At 48.5% G+C, this 17782-nt stretch overlaps 1 protein-coding gene across 4 annotated transcripts in view; it reads right to left on the reverse strand.

The window, feature by feature from the left end:
• CPT1A (carnitine palmitoyltransferase 1A) overlaps window positions 1-17782 on the reverse strand; it is a 70497-nt gene that overhangs the window by 4318 nt on the left and 48397 nt on the right. For all 4 annotated transcript variants that reach the window (XM_069066532.1, XM_069066535.1, XM_069066533.1 and 1 more), the window contains exons 11-18: window positions 13777-13965; window positions 11150-11255; window positions 9028-9144; window positions 7439-7603; window positions 3722-3856; window positions 1877-2029; window positions 709-822; window positions 208-300 (exon numbers count right to left, since the gene is read on the reverse strand). In XM_069066532.1, the coding sequence (XP_068922633.1) occupies window positions 208-300; window positions 709-822; window positions 1877-2029; window positions 3722-3856; window positions 7439-7603; window positions 9028-9144; window positions 11150-11255; window positions 13777-13965 (1072 nt within the window). The remainder of the gene's footprint in view (window positions 1-207; window positions 301-708; window positions 823-1876; window positions 2030-3721; window positions 3857-7438; window positions 7604-9027; window positions 9145-11149; window positions 11256-13776; window positions 13966-17782) is intronic.

Raw genomic sequence — 17782 nt, forward strand, 5'->3', positions numbered from 1 at the left:
CTACCAGAAACGAGTGAGCCAATTATTGAGGGCAAAGACTCCCTTCTACTTGTCTTTACAGCCCTTTATGCAGATCAGGATTTTAATAAATGAACAATTCGCTAGCAATTGGAGATAATCTAAGTAAGCTCTCAGGCACGCTTTTAAGAATCAAGGTAAGAAGGCAGTACATGTCACAGCAAAGAGAGGGACTGTTTTCACACTTACAGTCTCGGGACTGGAGAACTTGGAGGACACATGGAAATTGATGAGGTTCTCTCCTACCAGAATATAGGATACCCCATAACCGTCATCAGCAACCTACAGGAAAGACAGGCACAAGATCGGGAGTCCGCCTAGGAAGGTACAGTGAAGAGATATGGGGGTGGGGAGTGTCTCATCACTCCCTGACAAATGCATTACATGCTGCTAGTGTATCTGACGCTCCTTCAGAATACTTGGCATATTTTACCAGGGCAGTCAGGTGGTGCAGTGGACAGAGCACCGGGCCTGGAGTCAGGGGCATCTGAGTTCAAATCCAGCCTCAGATATTTACTAGCTGTGTGACCCTGAGCAAATCACTTAACCCTGTTTGCCTCAGTCTCCCCATCAGTAAAGTGAACTGAAGGAGGAAATGGCAAACCATTCCAGTATCTTTACCAAGAAAGCCCCCAGATGAGGACACAAAGAGTCAGACATGACGGAACAACAACAAAATATTTTCCTTACTGGTCCAAAGCCGCCTCCACTGGACACATGTTCTGGATTCCTGTCTAGATTAAAGAGTTCTGTCTGCTGGTGAGGTGTCTGACTTGTTGACAGTCTCCATGGATCAGATAAAACCTTTAGAGTAGAATTTGGGTAGAATTTAGGGATGTATAATGATACCCCCCTTCACCCCTACCTAATACAATACATGGAGAACTTGGCCCCTGGCAACCCTGTTGTCTCTTGATCTTCTTTTAGACACAGAAGGCTGATACTGCTCCAGGAAGTGTTCACTCTCACGTATGTCAATTGTATGATGGCCATATGGTGTCACGTATGTCAATTGTATGATGGCCACATGGTCTCACGTATGTCAATTGTATGATGCCCTCAGATGTGGTACTTTCCCTCTCTCCACCCCAAGGACTGTGTGTAGCAGATGAAGAAAGATCATAAGACTGTAAGAAAACTTCAGGGACCACTATCTGTCCTCCTCTCGCCCCGCCCCATATCTACCTGATGAGAAAAAAAATGGGGTCCTCAGAGGGAAAGGGATTCACCAGAAATCACAAAGGCAGTAAACAGAAGACAGGATCTGAATCCTGTCCCTGGGACAATTGAGGCAGGCTGACACAACTGTGTGCTCTCAGTAATGGTGTTGGACAGCTGGGTGAGAATGGGCTGAATTCCACATAAAGTGCTTGCTTTGAGGATATCGACAGAAAACCGAATCCTACAAGAATCTACACTCGGAGGCATCCTGCCCTCACCGGGCCTTCGGAGAGTCTACCCTGGAAAGTCTAATGCCCTTTCTGTTTTAACCAATCAGCACAACAGCATTTTATCACCCCAACAAATGTGACCAGTCATTCACTCTCGTATCTACTTATGCCAGAAGAGGCATGTGTCTGATAGCTTACAAGGAACTTTAATGTGCTAGAGTTCTGGGTTGTATTTTTCATTTTTATTAAAATTCCTATTCCTAAATTCTGACCTTTTCATGTTAGAATATGAACTCTTTGAGGGCAGGGTCTGTTTTGTTTTTGCCTTTGTAATCCAGATACTTAGCATAGTGCCTGTCAGACACTAGGCGCTTAATAAATGCTTCTCAATCAGCCTTTTTGATGCCAAAGGTGGGGTTTGGTTTAACCGAGGAGACAAGCCAAATACCTCTGCCAAAATCACTTACTTCTTTTAGGAAAGGAGAATCAACAGCTAGATATTTGGAGACCACATAAAGGCAAAAAAGATGGCGGTCAATGCCAGCACCAGTCATGGCCAGACGATACATGTGTTGGTGTTTATCAGCTGCAATTTTGAATAATTTGAGCTTTTGTTCAACCTAAAGAAGAGAGAAAGAGAAAAAAACCCACGATGTATGGACTGTTTCGAGCTATAGTGTATAAAAGTGTCTTCTGAAGCTGCTGGATGATCTGGCCAGTGAGCAGAATTCAAAATAATGGGCCCCCATTGGTGATCCATGGACTGACGTAGCAGAGACTGTCCCACGGAATAATACTTTTTTTTTGCTCTTGCCTATTTTGTTAGAACAAATACTGAGATTTCTAAGAAATATGAATTGTTATGATGTGTTCAGCCCTGTGCAAAAAGCCTGCTCTGATGTCTTACTGGGATTTGGAGGTGACCACACTTCAGAAGCATTTCAGCAACACAGCGTCTGCTGAAATCTCAAACTGGACAAACTTCATGCATGAGGCCAAGGACAAGCTGTTGCCTGAGGGAGGCTGAGGGTGGCATGGCTGGCCCCCAGATGAAGGAGTGGGATGTCTGGAGAGAAGTCAGCAGGGGAAGCCCCAGTGTTCACTCAGTACATGCCTCCATCTTTGTGAGACGAGGTACCAAATGGTCCATGCCCCATGCCTCCTTCTCCTGATGGCGCTCCCCAGGCTCACCTTTACCCTTACCCTGATCATGGAGAGGACCAGCTAAGCCTTTGTATGGCCACACTCATCATTAAGGTGGTATTAAAATAATATAGTCAATAATTCTTTGGGAAACTAAACTCCATATTAGACCTGTATCCTCCTGCACAAAATTACTTGGGATATCTTTTGTATTTGAGAGGTAGTGTGGTGGCCTTGACACTAGGAAGTTCTGACACATGCTAGCTATCCAACCCCTGCCTTCCTGGTGCCCGGGTGCCTTGCTAAGGTGATGAGAAGGTGCTCACCTCCACTGGCAGAAGGAGTTTCCCTGAACAAAGAGATCACTGGTACAGTTCCTATCTCCTCTAGTCAGTATTTCACTTCCTTTGTCTATCTTAAATCCGTCAATGGAATGGAAGGTCTGGGAGGGCAAGGCTATTTTATATTTGTCCTTGTAATCCCAGGGCCCAGCAGGGCCTGGCACACAACAACATCCATTAGATGACTGAATATAGAGGACACTCTCTATATATGAATAGAGATGTCAGCACCATCACCCACGCTCATCTTTGCCACAGGCTATAAGTAAACTTCCAAGGTTGGTTTAGCCAATGATGAAGTATTTCTACTTAAAATTCTGTTTTTAGTTATATTTGTATTTGATTTAAAAATCTGTTGGAACACAAACACGCACAGAAATCATTGGACTGAAAGGAAACTTAAGAAGTGCCCTGCCAATTGGCCGAGCAGGTCATTGACCAAGACCCACATAAGTGAACTCCCTCTCCGGCCTGTGGAAATGACTCACGGGAGGGGTGGCACCATCTCACTGGGCGTCCTCACTGTGCAGGCACCACTGAGGTCTGATCTGACTCTACATGCCCTAATGCCATTCCCTTCTCTTCAGGCACTGCCCTCAGACTCTCCTCCCAGTCTCCAGAGACCCTTCGGCCAGCTTGGACGCCTTCTGCTTCAAGAGGCCCACGTGGACCGTCACAACTTAGAACATCAACATGGAATTGATGAAGGACAATATGTTTGTGGTGCCCCCTTCTGTCCATACTCTTGTACTGCAAGGAAGAGTGGAACAGAGAGCACCTCGGACAGCACAAGTCACAGGCAGCACGGTCAGACCTCCTGCCACTCACCGGCTGTGCGGAATCCACCATGGCGCGCACAAAGTTGCAAGACTCCATAGTACAGGAACGGACTGTCTCTGTTCGTCCTTCTCGGAAGAGGCGGGTCATGGAAGCCTCATACGTCAAGCAGAATTGGCCCTTGTCCTAGTAAGGAAAAGACCACCCACACATCAATGCCACCAGGTCTTCAGTAACGATGGTTTTAGAAAGGCTAGTGATGAATGCTGAACTTCTTCACCCAGGGGCTTAGAACATCCGTCTACATTCATGTACATGCATAAACGTGTGTGCATGTGTGTTCTTCCCTGGACTGGGTGAGCTCAGCCTCTGCGGGACCAGGGTTTCCAGGGAGGCCTCTGCTGACCGAACACACCTGACCAGTGCTTGTGTGGGAGTGAGAAGGGACAGGGAAGGGAGATCTCCTATGAGTGGTCTGAATGAATGGAATGATGGGAAGGATCCCAAGAGGGAAAACCTACGGTGTCCCAAAGAGGGATTGAAGACAGACACATAACACGTCCATCACTGTCCCTTTATCTCCTGATAGCAGTTTACATCTATGTGGCACACAGAGGCACACACAAGGTTTCTTCACCACTCCGTAGAGAAGCTTTAGAGAGAAAATATCCTTTGCTTTATCTAGGCCTGAGATTTAACTGACAGAGTAGACCCTGGGGGAAGGAAGTCCCTCTGCCTGTGCTAATTGGCAGATGATCTGAGACAAAGAGGCCCAGAGACCTCCCGGCCACCAAGAAGGAGAGACAGAGCCTAGGCTTGTAACATGACTAGAGAAGTGTGTGTTGGAGTGAGGCCAACACCAGGTCAGCTCAGAATTTTCTTGCCTAGTATTTTATAGCAATGATCCCTCTACTGAATGCCAAAAGGGTGTAAGTGAGCATAGGACTCTTGGTTTCCAAACAAGCTCCAGATAGCATAACTAGAATGTCTGACCAAAGGGCACCCACATCCCCAACCAAGTGAGGCTGGTTTAGCCTTGCGAGGGCCAAGGGGGAAAGAAGGAAGAAGGAGGCTGTATTCCAGGTATGGATAACTCCTGCCTTGGGGGCCAGGCGGAAACAACCCTCATGCCTCACTCTCCATCAGGCCAATAAGGACAATTCTGTCTGGGAACCTAGACCGCCCTGCAGAGATCTTCTGGGCAGAAGAAGCATGGATGCCAGGTGGAAAGGAAGAAGCACTCAACTGGAGGGCAAGAGGCTGGAGGCCTCATCTCAGATTCTCTGACAAGCTCTGAAGGATGCACTGGGGCCCTGGATGTCCCTCATGTCCCTTCCAGGGAGTGGAATTGGGGCAAGCAGACACCGACATCCTTCATCCCACTTGGCAAAGGATGACCCAAAGGTTGTGGAGGAAGAAGGTTGGCACCACTTTTCAGGGGATTTTAAGTGAACACAAGGGCTCTTGAACATTTCTATGCTCCATTCACCAAAACTAATCTCACTCTGCTATGATGGGAAGCACCCTAAAACTGGTGTCAATGTGCTGTAAACCACGGCCCGCTCTCCAGAATGCCAGAGACCTCCCAGGCCTGGGGGTGATGGGACAGTCTGCTGGACAGTGAGACCCCTTCTAAGTTCCAGGGCCTTATGATGGATTTTCACTAGGAGTGGGGAGTAGGGGAGGGCTTCTATTCCCAAGGAGCCCTGAGGGTGACTGGGCATAGGGACACTGATAAGATTTCTGGCTATCATCAATGGAACCCTCCTCACAATCACACCCACCCATCACAGGAAAAACCAGTTTAAAAGAGGATTCTCTTACCACCCCCTCCCCATGACCTGAACTGCTGGACTGGGGGAGGGGGAGGGCGTGCCTCTAAACCAAGCCTGTCTTATTCTCCCCAGGGATCTAGTGACCTGGGTGTCAGGGGAGGATTAGGGAGGGCACTCAGTGGCATATCCAAATCATCACCATGTCAAAAGCGTCACTCTCTAAATCACCCAAGTAAGGAGGGAAAGTGAGTATCTGAAATAGGGGGCCTGGAGAAGCCAGACCGAGAGCTCGGGCCCTTTTCAAAGGCAACTTCGAAACAAAGGATGCCGACAGTTTCACAGGCCAGATTTCCAGTGCAGACACAAATCAGACTTGCCATGCATTCAAATTCAGTTTGAAAAAGTATGATCTAAAACCCCGCTCCCTTGGACCCAGGAGCACGCACTGATATTAGTATACAAACACCACTGAAGCTGAGACTGTGCCAAAGGGCCAACTCACGTCACTGCTCAAGCTGCTGCCTGACCTGAAGTGCCCACTGCTCACTGCAGGCCCCAAGAAGAGAGGCGACCACGGGCGGGCAGCCCGGCATCACCAACTTCTAGCGAGCCACATGAAAGCAGCAGCCTCCTGGCCCGAATCCATGGAGACCTGGAAGCCTGAGGCCCAGCACAGGCCACAAACCATCAGCCACCTGCAGATTCTCCCTGGGACAGGCAGGGTCTGCTGAAGAGAATCACAGGTCTGGTTCTAGCCTCAGCCAAAGAAAACGCATCCAAGAGTGGTGGGGGACTCCATTACAAACAGCTGTGGACTCTTGGGACGGGCGATGACCTTGGGGTTAGGAGTCCAACCAGTCTGGGGGACCCCATCACCTCCCAAGGGGACCCACTCTCACTCCCAGGAGGTCGTCTTGACACCCAACTCCTGCACACTGTCCCTGGTAGCCCCATCTGGGGCCAGGCAGCACAGAGCTAGCCTTTCTCATGTGATAGCTGTTCAAAGGCATCCCAGGAATATGGACTTTTAAAAGTCATCACGGGTCACCGTTCTTGGAAATACATTTATCAGGATAGAGATGTAAAAAATTTTGAAACGGGAAATACAAGAAATAATTCTTCAATGAAAATACAGGAAATATCCTGAGCAAACAGACCCTAACTGCTGCCCCTAGAGGATGGAGAAGTGGGAACCACAAGGTGGATGTGACTGGTCCAGTCAGCCCGCTTCACAAGAAGCCTCATGCCCATTTACTGGAGTGGCTGGCTTGCTAGTCAGGGCACTGCTTCTTAGGACATGCACACTTGGCTTTCTGGAAAGCCAAATCAGCCTTTTTTTTTCTCAGAGAAAAGAAATGTTATCACTGGGCATGGTGATACATGCCTGTAACCCCAGCTACTGGGAAGGGGGAGACTAGTGGTCTGGCTGAAGCTGGTCAGGTTCTGCTGACCGCCTGGCACCAACATGGCAAGGGCAGAACCGACGTGAACTGGAATCAGTAGTGGGCTTGGGCCCATAAGGGCCTCTGCTTCCAGACTGGATGAGATGAATGGATGGACAGAAGGCATGAGGGAAGGAAGGAAGGGAGACCCCTAAGGCCAGGACAACTGTCTCAAATGAGACCTAGCTCTGCCCATGTGTCTCCCAGGCTCTTCTTCTCCTGGGCTCAGGTCTGCCTAGAAGGAAAACCAGGAGAGGTCCCAGTTTCTATTTCTGTCACTCTCCACCCCCCTTATCTCTCTCTCTCTCTGTCTCTCTGTCTCTCTCTTCCCCCCCTCCCCTTCTCTGTCTGTCTGTCTGTGTCTGTCTGTCTGTCTCTCTCCCCCCTTCCTAGCACAACATGGGGGAAACTCAAACACATGGGTGGATGCCAAGGCCTACATACTCTGCCCCCACCCAGCACATGCATCCCACCAGAAGTGTTTATTCCCTGTTACATCACTGTCCTAGCCTTGGATGAAGAACAGGATGGAGTAGGGCTCTGGGTCTCACCTTATAATGGGCCAGCTGCAGGGCCAGCTGCACAAAGGCATCAGGACTGGTTCTACTTTTCTTGATTAATCCTTTACCAAAAGTGTCAAATGGAAAAGAGTGAAAATCCACATCATTGGCCAGGGTGCAGGCGAGGCTCAGGGATCTCTCGATGACATCTTGACACTAAGAGGAAGAGGTTAAGATACCTTACCAAGGCATTTCCCATAAGGAGAGACAAAGCTCATTTCCAGTGGACAGTAGCAGAGTCAAGATAGTCAAGAACTTGTTATGATACACCTGCCACTGTGAGCTCCAGCTTGGTCTTCACAGACCCGCCCCACCTGTTAGGGTTCATCACACAGAAAAGCCTAGCTCCTCAAAGGGGAGCGTGAATAGCGGCTGTGACAAAGGCTTATGGCTCCCTCATGCACTACACTTCTCTCCTTTGTTGTCCAGTACAAAAAGAGCCTGTAACTGAAGTGAGGTCCTTGGGGGATACCTTCTATTGCAACCCTGCTGGGGGGGGGGTCCATGCTCTCAGCCACAATTCATCCCAATCCTCAGCCCACAGAGGAGTCATCTACTGTGCAGGGAGGCCAAGGCCCCGTGGTTCCTCTTTCCTCCCTCGCTCATCTCATGACTGACACATCTTCTCCAATTACACATGGCCACCATGATATCCCCCACACTACAGCTTCTGTATGTACAGGTGGGCATCATTGGAAGTGAGCTGCAGTCACCTGATGCCTCCAGACATGTCTCCATTGCCCTTTGAACCCTCAGCAGCTATGACTTTTTAGACACTGCAGTGTTCTGAGACTCACAACCACACCAGGACAAGATTCGTATGGGGGAGCAACTTGGAGTTACTAAGAGAAGTTATCCAGATCCAATCTAGCCTGTCCCCTTCCTCCATTGGCAAGGCCTTTCCCAGATATTTGAATTGATTCAGTGAGCTGACCACCCAAGTGAATGGCCTGGTCTGGACAAGAAGGATTTTTCATCCATCTTGCCTTTACTATTTGGATTATTAATTAGATCTCTTTTAAGTCACCCTAGATCTCATCGTCATTATAGACCAAGAGTTCCTGAATCTACTCATCTGGTTGTATTGCCAAACTGACTTCCTTTAGCTATGGTAACAAAAATGAACTTTCTGACTCTTCACACTAAAGGGTCAGATTGGTAATGAGAATAAAGCACCTCAAAGGCAAAATGTGCAATGAGTATATGTTACCTTGAATGTCATTGTTCTTTGAGAAACTACAGTCTCAGCTGAGCACACAGTAAGTGCTTAATACATGTTCTTTCCTCCCTTCCTTATTTTCTAGAGGATGTTTATGTAGGCATTAGTTGGGCTGGTAGACTTGCTTACCACTTCATCCAAGATACTAAGGCAAAGACTATAAGGAAATAGGCACGAAGCTCCAAGGAAGAGCACTGAGCTCTTCTTCCTGGTCATGTTAAGAACAGAATGGGAGGGGGGAGTTACTGGAGCCTCTCCCAGGTCCTGACTCAGCTTCCTTTCCTGGGACTAAGCGCGTCCACCCAAATGTGAGGTGTGACAGAGCCCATCACACAGACCCTGATCCTCCCACCACACTCACTTCTTCTGGGATTTCCCACTGGAGCCTTGTGGGACACGGAATGTTGGGGTTAGTGTCTCCCTTGCAGTGACCATCTTCTGCGTAGCCCAGCTGGAAGGCATCTGTAGCCATCACATACTGCAAAGAGTGAAACCATGTAGATATTTATTTAAAGACAGAAGAAATTTTATAGTTGATTGTATTAAGATACTCTCAGGGATTTAAGTAAAAATCTTTGTCCATTTAAGAAGATACACAAAAAATGCTCATACAATGTAAACAAATTCCAAATCTTAAAACATTTTCTTGAAACTGAAACTTCTCTGTTCATTGTTAAAGAGAATGACAAGTAGAAAGAGAACATTTTAAATCAATTCACAAACTCCTAAATATCTACTCCTCAAAAAAAATGAAACTAGCTGCATGGTTAAAAAATAAATGCATCTCAGACAAGAGGAGGAAATATAAACTGAGAGTGGGGAGAGGGGAGTGGGTTGGAGAGAAATGGGAAGTCAAAATGGTGTTCTCACTGTTCTTCACATACATCACTACATGTCTCATCTCCCATGGCCATCACCCACAAGTAGAATACATTCCCTCCTCACTTCTACTTCTTAGAAGCCTGTTTCCTTCAAAACTCAGTTCAACAGAGACTGAGGAGTGGCCAGACAGAGCAGGAGAAGTGGGAAAGGTCAGGGTCACAAAAACCTAGAGAGAAAAGAGTAACCAGGAGATGAGGGTGATCTGTAAAGTCAAAGGTCACAGAGAGGGTCAAAGGGATGAAGACTGAGAAAAGGTCATAGGCTTGGCCATCAAGGGATCACTGGTAACTGTGGAGATAGCAGCTTCAGTGGAATGAGGTCAAAAGCCAGATTGGAGAGAGTCAAGAAAAGAGCCAGAGGAAATGAGATGGAGGTCCCAATTGTAGACCACTTCCTCAAGGAGTTCTCAACAAAAGAGCTATCAGACTATAGCTAGTGGGAATGCTCAGATCAAATAAGGGCTTATCACGTGGAGATCTCTTTTGGATGTGGGTGCATTTTTAGGCTGGGATGTAGTCAATAGACTGAGAAAGAGTGAAGGTTAGAACACAACAGAGGAGGCAGGTGCCAGAGGAGATGAGATGGCCACATGTACTCGAAGAGAGATTTGCCTTAGTAAGGAGAATGGCTTCCTCTTTGTGTGAGCCCAGAGAGAAGGAGGAGGGAGTGAAAGAAGATGTAAGACAGAGGACTTCGAGGAGGAAAGAGAGAGCTCACAGAAAATGGTCTCAAATTTTTTTCAGTAAAATATGAGGCAAGTTTCTGAACTGAGAGATGGGGGATGGAGGAGCCATCAGAGGCTTGAGGAGGGAAGAAAAGGTTTGGAGAGTGAGTTTGTTAGGGAGGAATTTTGCTGCAGTGAGAGCCCAATTGAGAGTAGGTGACACACATTTGTAGGGGACCCAATTCACCCATTTTATGATTTTCTCCAGTTTCATTCAGCAGGATGTGAATAGGAATGAAAGCAGTGGATGATGGGAGTAATTCAAAGCTGGGGCTTGGCAGGGAAAGACTGGGGCCAAGTGACAGCTGAACTGCTTCCCCCAGGAGTCAAGATGGGGAATGGAGGAGAGTGTAGGCAGTGTAGCATTGATGGCCTGGGCATCCTGAGTGGACAAAGAAATGTGAGCTATTGAGCACCATATGGAAGAATGTTTCTGATTACTGATGGTAAGAGAAATGCAAATTCAAACAACTTTATGGTTCCATTTCACACAAAAAGAGAACAAAAGAGAAAAAAAAGGCATTTGGGAAAACAGGCATGCAAAGGAACTGTTGGTGGGGCTGTGACCTAGTCCAGCCATCCTGGAAAACAATTTAGAGCTAAACCCCCAAAGGCCTTGAATTTGACTCTGTGTTTGGCACCACTGCTGGGCACAAAGGGCAAAAGGCAAGAAAGAAGCTATATGTACAAAAACATTCACAGCAGCAGAGAAGGACAGGCTCCGAAGTGGGCAGACCACCTTTTCACCCACAGATCACTTGTGGGGGATGGTTTGGGAGCTGGATGGATGCTAATGAAATCTTTCCACATTAACTTTCCTGCCACTTGAACAGAATACTAATAATTCCCTTTTTGACTTAAAACTATAGCCTCTCACCTCCCACAGATGACCGATGATTGGGGCATCTGCCCAAGAATGCTCTGCATTCAGGCCCATTTTGCCATTCTTGAAGACGATGAACGTTATTGTTTTGTCAAACCACCTGAAATCCAAAGAAAGTCGATTGAGTTCCCCCACAACAAAACCAAAGCCAGACAGCCCAGGCCAACTCTCATCCTCCCTCTCTCGGAGACCCCATCTGCTCCCAGGGACTGAGGTCTCATCTCCATGCCGGAGATGCCCCGTTCATCTGGGCAGCCTGGGCCTCTCTCCTGAGTCCAACTATCTCCTTGACAAAGAGATGTTTCGAACTGGATTCCGCACAACTGTATCAGATTTGACACATTTGGAACATGTTGCTGCAGGCTGTCTATTCCGAGTACTACGATGAGAGGCAGGACAATCCGGGTTCTGATCCTGCCTCTGACACTACTCGTGTGACCCTGGGAGAGTCTGAGGGGGCTTGGAAGGTAGCCTCCTGGCTCTGCCGACCTTCGACAAAACCACACTCCCTCCAATCCATCTCTCTTCCTAACTGGTGCTATTTCTGTGGCAGGTGCCCCCACCCTCCTTGTCAGCTGAGTTTCGACATCATCCCTCCTCACACATTGCCAACAAGATGCCAGATGGCAGCAGGGCCCCTCCTCTCCCCTGAAGTCACCACCTCCATAGTCTGCTCCTCCTGCTGCCAGACGACCTCAATCACGGTCCGACAGTCTTCTGCCCCAGGCTCTCTCCAACCCACCCCCCTCAGTTGCCAAAGGACCTTCCTAAAGGCTGGGCCAGCAGGAATCGTTCCCTTTGTGCCTTACCATTCCCAACCCCAGCGCAGAGCCTGGCACGTAGTAGGCTCTTAATAAATGCTTGTGGATTGGTCATCAGCTATTATCACTGCCTCAGTATACAGTCGCCAGGGTGGTGGGGGGGGACCCTTTGTGGAGGCAGGGACAAGACTCACACAGGGCTGTCTGCTGACTGCCTGCAACCCTGTGGAGAGCAGGATCCCCACTGAGGTCAGGGTTTCTTTACAGTCTTGTAGTCCCTGTGGCTTTGTCAGGGGAGGGAGGAGCTCAGGTGCTCTCTCTCTGTCTGTCTGTCTCTCTGTCTGTCTCTGTTTCTCATTCTGTCTCTCTCCATGTCTCTCTGTCTCTTTCCTCTCTGTCTCTCAGTCGCTCTTTCTCTCCTCTCTCTGTCTCTCCTCTCTTTCTCCTCTGTCTCTGTCTCTCTCTCCTCTCTCTGTCTCTGTCTCTCTCTCTGCTCTCTCCTCTCTCTTTCCTCTCTCTCTCTCCTCTCTCTCTCTCTCTGTCTCTCTGTGTCTCTGTCTCTCTGTCTCTCTCTCTGTCTCTCTCTCTCTCTCTGTCTCTCTCTCTCTCTCTCTCTCTCTCTCTCTCTCTCTCTCTCTCTCTCTCTCTCTCTCTCTCTCTCTCTCTCTCTCTCTCTCTCTCTCTCTCTCTCTCTCCTCTCTCTCTGTCTCTGTCTCTCTCTCTTTGGGTTTGCTTCAGTAACCCTCCAGATCTGCCTTCTCTCAAACGTCTGGCTTCGGGGTGGGGTGGGGGTGCTAATTTCCAGCAGCACTTGGCGCAGAGTAGGTGTTTCTGGGCTGAATGTTCCCACAAGGAATGTGTGAGCTGGGGAGGGGCAGGAGCATTTTTTGTCTGAATGGGTGACCTAGGGCAAGGAAAGCAACTTTTGGTAAGGATTTGCCAGGCTTTGAGCTTGGGTAACTGGGAGCACAACAGCAGGGGAGCTAGGAGAAGCAGCAGCTTTTGATTGATCTAATTCACAATTCTATTAATTACTCTTATTTGCTAGAGGAAAATCAGCATGGTTCTTACTGAGATAAAAGTATACAGGACTCTTAGGTACAGCATCTTATTACATACAAAGGGCAATTTGTATACAAAATCTCATCAGAACCTCAGCCAACAGCCCAGTGGGGAAGGGAGGCAGGTCATGCCCATTTTACAGATGGGGAAACCAAGGCCCAGAGATTAAGTGACTTGCCCAGAGTCCCACACTAAGTAAATGTCAGAGGCTGGATTTGAGAAACCCAGGCATTCCTCACTTGTTACATGAAGTCCTGGTGCCTCGAGCCTTTCCTCTAAACTTAGCCAAAAGGCTTAGTGGTTCTGCAACCTGTGTAAGAATCATGGGGTGTAGTGGATAATAGAAGTGTAGGGAGAGGAGAAAGTGTCTATTTTTTTCACACTAATTTTATTTTATTTTTTAATATAAGAGTCAGCACGAAATTCTTAATAAAGTGCTAGGTTTAGAATCAGGAAGACCTGAGTTCAAATACGCCCTCTGAAGTGACTTATGCGACTCTCTGTGCTTCAAGAAACCCCTGAGGATGATCTGCTCCATCAGAGGGGCCCTCTGCCCTGGAGGAGGGAGCTCCCTGCCCTGCTAAGCTCACGACTCCTGAACGGGGGCAAGCAGAGTTTTCTGGAACAAATGTGAAGAGAGGCGTATAGAAATGGCCAGAACGTGGAGCTTTCTGAGTCTCACAGTTGCTTGTTCTAAACGAGTGCAGCCCGAGACTCATCTACAGAATGGACATGGGCTTTTCCCATCGGCCAGGACGCTTTCTCAGAGACCAAGGTGTGAGCCGCCCAGCACCTCACCTGTCGTAACACCTGCCATGGAGCAGAGACTTGGCGTAACTATCCATGGAGGTGACTGGGTCCTTTTTGTTATAGCCTTGCTCAGTTTCATCCAACGTCACGACGAAGGCCGCCTTCTCAATGGCGTCGAGGGACTGCTTGTTCTTCCCACGGGAAAAATAGGTCTGGCGAGCCTTGGCCCAAGGCACTCTGCAGCAAGATCAGACACACAGACAGTTACCACAGGCGAACGTCACAGGGTGGTCGTTGCTGCATTTCCTATCAGCGACGGCTCAAAACAGCCTTACATGTTTCTATAGGAATCTCACACCAGGAGAGGAGGAAACCCAGGAGGAAGGGAGAAAATGTGCATGAAAACAGCAACGTCTATGGCCCCATCATGCCTCCACATCAGCAGCTCTGACGCCTTCAATATAAATGCTCAAGTTTGGTTTGGAAAGCCCCTCACAAGCTGGTCCCAGCTCATCTTTCCAGGTTCCACAGACATTACTCTGGCCTCCATACTCTGGGCTCCAACCACTCTCCTATATGCCAGCACTCCATCTACCCCACGCCTCTGCAGGCCTGGAATGTTCGCTCTCCTCACTTCTGTCTCCTAGAGACCCTCCTTCTCTGAGGAGGTGGCCCAGGCATCACCCCCTGCATGAAGCCTTCCCTGCCCCTGCCCACGGCCTTGGACCTGACGACTTTATGTAAGCTCTGCATCCTGCTTGTTTCACCCATGAGGAGGTCAGCTCCCTGTCAAGACGGGATATTTTAGTCTTTGTACTGGTACCATCTCTGCCTAGCGTGCTGGGAGCTCTTGGCCCAAAGCTTGCCAACTCTTTAATAAGAGTGGGCTGAGGTTGAAAGCCTACAAACGTTCATTCCCAGGCCACTCGGCCTCCTCTGCCCCCATCAGTCTCTACTCACCCTTGTTACACTCAGATATTTGATAAGCACCTAGAGAAATAAGACGGCATTCCCATCCCAAGGGCAGTGGGGCTGGGCAGCCCGGGAGGCCTTAGGACCAGCACTTTACAGGACTGGATGGCACCCTGAGTCACCCCCATGGCAGAGCCTGCCCTGGAAGTGATGAGAGCAGGCGGGGCACCAGGGGACAAGATCAGGAGGGGCAGGATGAGAAGGCTGTGGCCGCCTGCACTGCTCACTGCTCTCTTGGGACTCCAGGTGTGAGCCACAGGTTCAGCCCAGCCATGAGCTCACATGTGTTTGTAATGCGAATGTAAATTTTAAAGATCTTCCCTGCCCCTAGGCTAAAGTGCACCAGAAGCCTGGGGAGGGAGGCTTGTTTTTCAGTAGATACTTTTTGATTGGCCAGTGGGTCAATAAGGTTGTTACATTCTCTGAGCCAGGAGAAGGCTATATGAGCCCTGATGTGTAGCTTTGTTTTGGGACTCACTTTGAGAAGTGTTCTGTGATTTGATCTGAATTCTGGGAAGCCGTTGTTGAGAGTCCCCCGGCTTTGAAAAACCCAGAATGTGGAAACCCAGATGTTGATTGGGTATGGATGTAATGGTTGGGCAGTTTGGAAATCTGTCTACTTGATGTTTCTGTCTTGATAATTATGCCTGTATACTTTGAGGTTCAGGGTGCTGACCTTTTCTCCTGAACAAGGTAAACGATATATGTCTGACTGATTAAAGTAAGCTTGTTAACCCATTTTGAGTTGCTTTCCTTTAGCAAAGCAGATCCAAGAACCTGTGGTAGCTGCAAACCCTGAGGACGCTTGGGGTGCTTGCTGCTACAAAATGGCGCTGTGAGCAGGATCTGCAGAGTAAAAGGAAAGTATGGGGGCTGGGATAATTGTTTGTTTCCCAGTTGTGGTAGCCGTGATTCTGTGGAGCCATGGACCAGGAGAGAAGAGTGGCCTGCATGCGGACTTCGCTGAGCTGAGAGCAGGAATGGTGAGCTGCCTGCATGGGGACCTGGGCAGAAGCCAGGAGCGGCTGCCGCCTGCGGGAGGAGATGGAGCCCAGGAGTTCGGAATTCAGCCACCGGAAAAGATAAGAACTGAGCAGCAAAGCAGGGGCACTGAATGTGTTTCCTGGCTGCATCCCACAGTTTGGGACCCAGGGGGAGGATGGACTTGTGACTATGGTGGGTGGGATGAAGTGCCTTGGATCCCCAGGGACCCCACCTTGTTGGTTTTGTTGCCCAGCCCCCTCTCTGTGCTTGGAAGCTGGGGCTGGAGCTGTGTGAGGGGAAGGATACCCCTCCCCCCCAACTTTATTTGAACTCTTGTTTTGAACTGGTGATAATGCTATGTACTTTGTGTTTGTTTAAGGCCCAGTGGCCACTTTGGTAACTTTAGTTCTGTACTTTGAAAATGTGACCTAAGAAATGTTTAGTACTAATTCAAAAGTAAATTGTCTATGCTATGGGCATGAAAGATTTTGGGGCCGAATGTAATGCGAATGTAAATTTTAAAGATCTTCCCTGCCCCTAGGCTAAAGTGCACCAGAAGCCTGGGGAGGGAGGCTTGTTTTTCAGTAGATACTTTTTGATTGGCCAGTGGGTCAATAAGGTTGTTACATTCTCTGAGCCAGGAGAAGGCTATATAAGCCCTGATGTGTAGCTTTGTTTTGGGACTCACTTTGAGAAGTGTTCTGTGATTTGATCTGAATTCTGGGAAGCCGTTGTTGAGAGTCCCCCGGCTTTGAAAAACCCAGAATGTGGAAACCCAGATGTTGACTGGGTATGGATGTAATGGTTGGGCAGTTTGGAAATCTGTCTACTTGATGTTTCTGTCTTGATAATTATGCCTGTATACTTTGAGATTCAGGGTGCTGACCTTTTCTCCTGAACAAGGTAAACGATATATGTCTGACTGATTAAAGTAAGCTTGTTAACCCATTTTGAGTTGCTTTCCTTTAGCAAAGCAGATCCAAGAACCTGTGGTAGCTGCAAACCCTGAGGACGCTTGGGGTGCTTGCTGCTACAGTGTTACATGCATGTCCACAAGCCGCTGCTCGGGTGCTATTCTTCAGTCACTAGGGGCACATACTTCCCCACCCTGATGCCCAAAGAGCACCTATCAGAGTGCTGTATGACCATTGGGTCTAATTAAATTAAAAAATTCCCAGGCACCTAGTCTCTGCAAAGCACTGAGGGCTCACGGGGTCTCAGAGACAGATGCTGCTCCACAGGGGCTGATGAATCTATTAGGAAGCAAAGACAGAAACCAAGCCTTATGACACTAGGGTAGCTGAGGGGTGGCACCCTGGGGGAGGCTGGCTCACTCAGCTCATTTATACCCACTTTGCTGGTCAGGACGTTTCCAGGAGGTCAACTACTCTAACTCCCAGGGTCTCAGGGATAACTTGTGGGTAATTATTCTCATCAACACTAAAGCTCATAAGCCCCTACCAGTATATTTCCCACGAACAAAGCAATCACTAATATTCAATTAATCTTGACCAAAATATTTGCTGGAAATGCAAAGTAAACATACTATATTTACATAGCATTCCACTCACAAACCTCGATGACAATTTCTTCCAATGTATACAGTGTTGGTGGGGAGAATGGGCACACACCTAAAATCCCAGACTAGGAAAGCACCCACATGTAGGGAACACACATGGCCAGGGCGACTCAGAATCCTAGAGCTGCACATGCTGGTGCCCTTTTTCAGTCTCGGGACTGTCTGTCCAGAAGAGTTCCCTGAGGAGCACAGCATCTGTCTCAAAGGATGCTTCCACAGCTGAACCGAGGCAATCTGTGCTTCACTCTCACTGCTCTAGCCTCACCCAGGCTAGCTGATCCCCTGGTCTGCTTCTCGGGTTCTCTGATTCTAAGCTGGACTGGGTCCTTGACAGCAACTGTAGGATCCATCACTTCCACCTTCAGCCTTAGCCGATGCCTTCAACTCAAGTCGTGCTGTATTCTTGGAGGAAAAGTCAGTGAATGACCTTTATCCTAAGGTTGACAAAAGCCTCTCCAACTCTACTTCTTTGCAGGACTATAGCTCTCCTTCTTGTTCTCCTTCACTTATCAGTAACAG

Source organism: Petaurus breviceps, unplaced genomic scaffold, assembly GCF_028583685.1.
Source record: "Petaurus breviceps papuanus isolate PSGF00001 unplaced genomic scaffold, PetGlider_PUasm1.0 90721, whole genome shotgun sequence".
Taxonomy (NCBI): domain Eukaryota; kingdom Metazoa; phylum Chordata; class Mammalia; order Diprotodontia; family Petauridae; genus Petaurus; species Petaurus breviceps.